Below are 2,135 nucleotides of genomic sequence, written 5' to 3'. Positions count from 1 at the left end.
TATGTTTATTGACACACGCTGGCAGATGATTGACAAGACCCAGCCCCAGCCTCATCGCACGGTCTACAAACAGCCCCCGGACCCCCAGCCCAGCGCAGGAGACCCCCTGGACGGGGGGAGGCAGGGACCAGCCCCAGGCAGCTACGGCCAGGGAGGCAAACCCTACCCGGCCCCCTTAACAAAGACTAAGCAGAGCAGTCCACAGACAGGCCGGCCCACCATCACTTCTGCCGCTTGTAAATCTTCTGCGCTAGGCCAAGAAAGATCTCCTTGGGGAGGTGGCTGGTGTGCTTTTTGATCAGTTCCTGCAGGCGCCGATAGCTGCTCTCCTCGTACTCCTGAAAAGCAGCCCTCATGCCCAGAGTCTCATAGAGCTCCTTCACCTTTGCCACCTTCTCGGGCTCCTTACAGCCATAGTTCTCCTGAGAAAACACCAGAACAAGTCAGGCTGAGGTCTAGCTCACGGCCACTGCCATAGCTGCTCGTTCAAAGTGTGGCAGGAGTGACCTCTTGTTCTCCCTGCTTCCATCTCATACGCCTCACAACCACCAACCCTTCTCCCAGCCAGGTAGCAGCACAGTGCAGCTACACAGGGTGGCACGTGGCTTTTCAGGCGCACGTTATGGCACTACAGTCCCTCTACACCATGTCCTCAGGGAGGGAGTCCACACCGCCTCTCCCCCATCTTCAGGGGGTTTCCTGTCAGCCTGGTGGTGTTACCTCCAGGATCTGCCTCTGGTCTGGCGTGACCCGACGCAGACACTCCACCACCAGCCAGCTGCACTTATTGTCCTGGATATCAGTGCCAACCTTCCCCATCAGCTCCGGGTCCCCAAAGCAGTCCAGGTAATCATCCTGTGTGAAGATGGAAACACTGAGTGCCACGACCAGCATCTTACAAGCACTGAGGGACGGGGAGCCACCTCCCACCTGGATCTGAAAGAATTCGCCCATCTCCAGCAAGATCGCTTTGGCACTGTCATGCTCCTCCTTGCTGTCAATACCAGTCTAAGAGGGAGAAAAAAGGAATAAAGCCTTCCAGTACCTGCCTTCCACCTCCCTTCTTTCCATCTCCCAAACCCCCTGCCCTCCTCGACAGCCTCATACCGAGGGTTAGGCCCCTCCTGAGACTGTTTCCATAAGACTCACCATGTACATGGCAGCGGCCACCGGCAGGTAGAAGGAGTAGTACGCCGTCTTGTACTTAACGATTGCCTTATACCTGCGGCAGAGAAACCCCGCTCAGCGACAAAGCCCAGGCCTTCCCCTCCCACCAGGGCTCTGCAGGTCAGGGCCAGCAGGAGAAGAGCAGCATCTCCCTCCAAACCAGCTCCCGAGCTCTGACAGCACAAGCAAGACTCGCTCCCCAAAGCCTGGTAGGAGGCAGCAGCATTTCAGCAAGCCAGTTGTCCCTCTTACACAGTCTGGAAGCGCCTGCAAGCAGAGCCGCCCTGCCACAGCTGGGCTGGCATCTCTGTCCCCTTCCGTCTTTTTACCTCTGCTCACTGAAGCGATTCAAATCCACCTGGGAAACTGGAGCAGTGATGAGGTCCAGCATCTGCCCGAGCTCAGTCTGGTAAGCGGTCTGCAGAGGAAAGAAAGGATTTATTCACGCAGTACCCCAGGACAGTCCCCGCAGCACAGTGAAAACTCCAAACCTAAGTCCCATTTCGGCTCCTCTCCGAGCCTGAAGGAAAGGTGCGTGTCTGGCAGGATGCCCAGGAGCTTAAGGAACAGTCTGAGATCCACACGCCACCAAACATCCAGAGATGGCCCAGACCCAAGGTAAATCTGGAGGCGGCGGCGGCGGCAGGGGCCAGGCTCACCTGCAAGAAAAGCTCCAGCAGGTGCAGGTAGTAGGGGCGCTCCCCACAGTACTTCTTCAGCAGCCTGTAGACAGACGACTCGAGGAGGAAGGCATCGTTGACGGCATCCAGACCGATCCCCTCCTGCGCCGGGGGGAGGGGGGGGCAGGGAGGTGTCACAGAACACCCTGACCCCACAGGACCCCCCGCGCTCCCCCAGCGGACAGGGGCCTCCCGAACGCTCTCACCTTCTTGTACCAGCAGAGCTGCCCCCGGCGGGTGAGGGACGCGTCCATGATGTCATCAGCCACCAGGAAAAAGGCTTGGAAC

At 58.5% G+C, this 2,135-nt stretch overlaps 1 protein-coding gene across 1 annotated transcript; it reads right to left on the bottom strand.

Annotated features, from left to right (window-relative positions):
* Positions 1-53: 53 nt before the first annotated feature.
* FDPS (farnesyl diphosphate synthase) lies at positions 54-2,129 on the bottom strand. The gene is made up of 7 exons (XM_009319774.1): positions 2,054-2,129; positions 1,827-1,949; positions 1,497-1,585; positions 1,150-1,222; positions 931-1,008; positions 721-855; positions 54-422 (listed from the first exon to the last, which is right to left on the bottom strand). Exons 1-7 carry the CDS (start codon positions 2,099-2,101, stop codon positions 222-224), a joined length of 747 nt encoding a protein of 248 aa, XP_009318049.1. The 5' UTR covers positions 2,102-2,129; the 3' UTR covers positions 54-221.
* Positions 2,130-2,135: the final 6 nt, after the last annotated feature.

This window comes from Pygoscelis adeliae, unplaced genomic scaffold (genome assembly GCF_000699105.1).
Source record: "Pygoscelis adeliae isolate BGI_AS28 unplaced genomic scaffold, ASM69910v1 Scaffold181, whole genome shotgun sequence".
In the NCBI taxonomy this organism is placed as follows: Eukaryota; Metazoa; Chordata; class Aves; order Sphenisciformes; family Spheniscidae; genus Pygoscelis; species Pygoscelis adeliae.
Note: the sequence above shows the minus strand (reverse complement) of the source record. Positions and strands in the feature narration are given on the sequence as shown.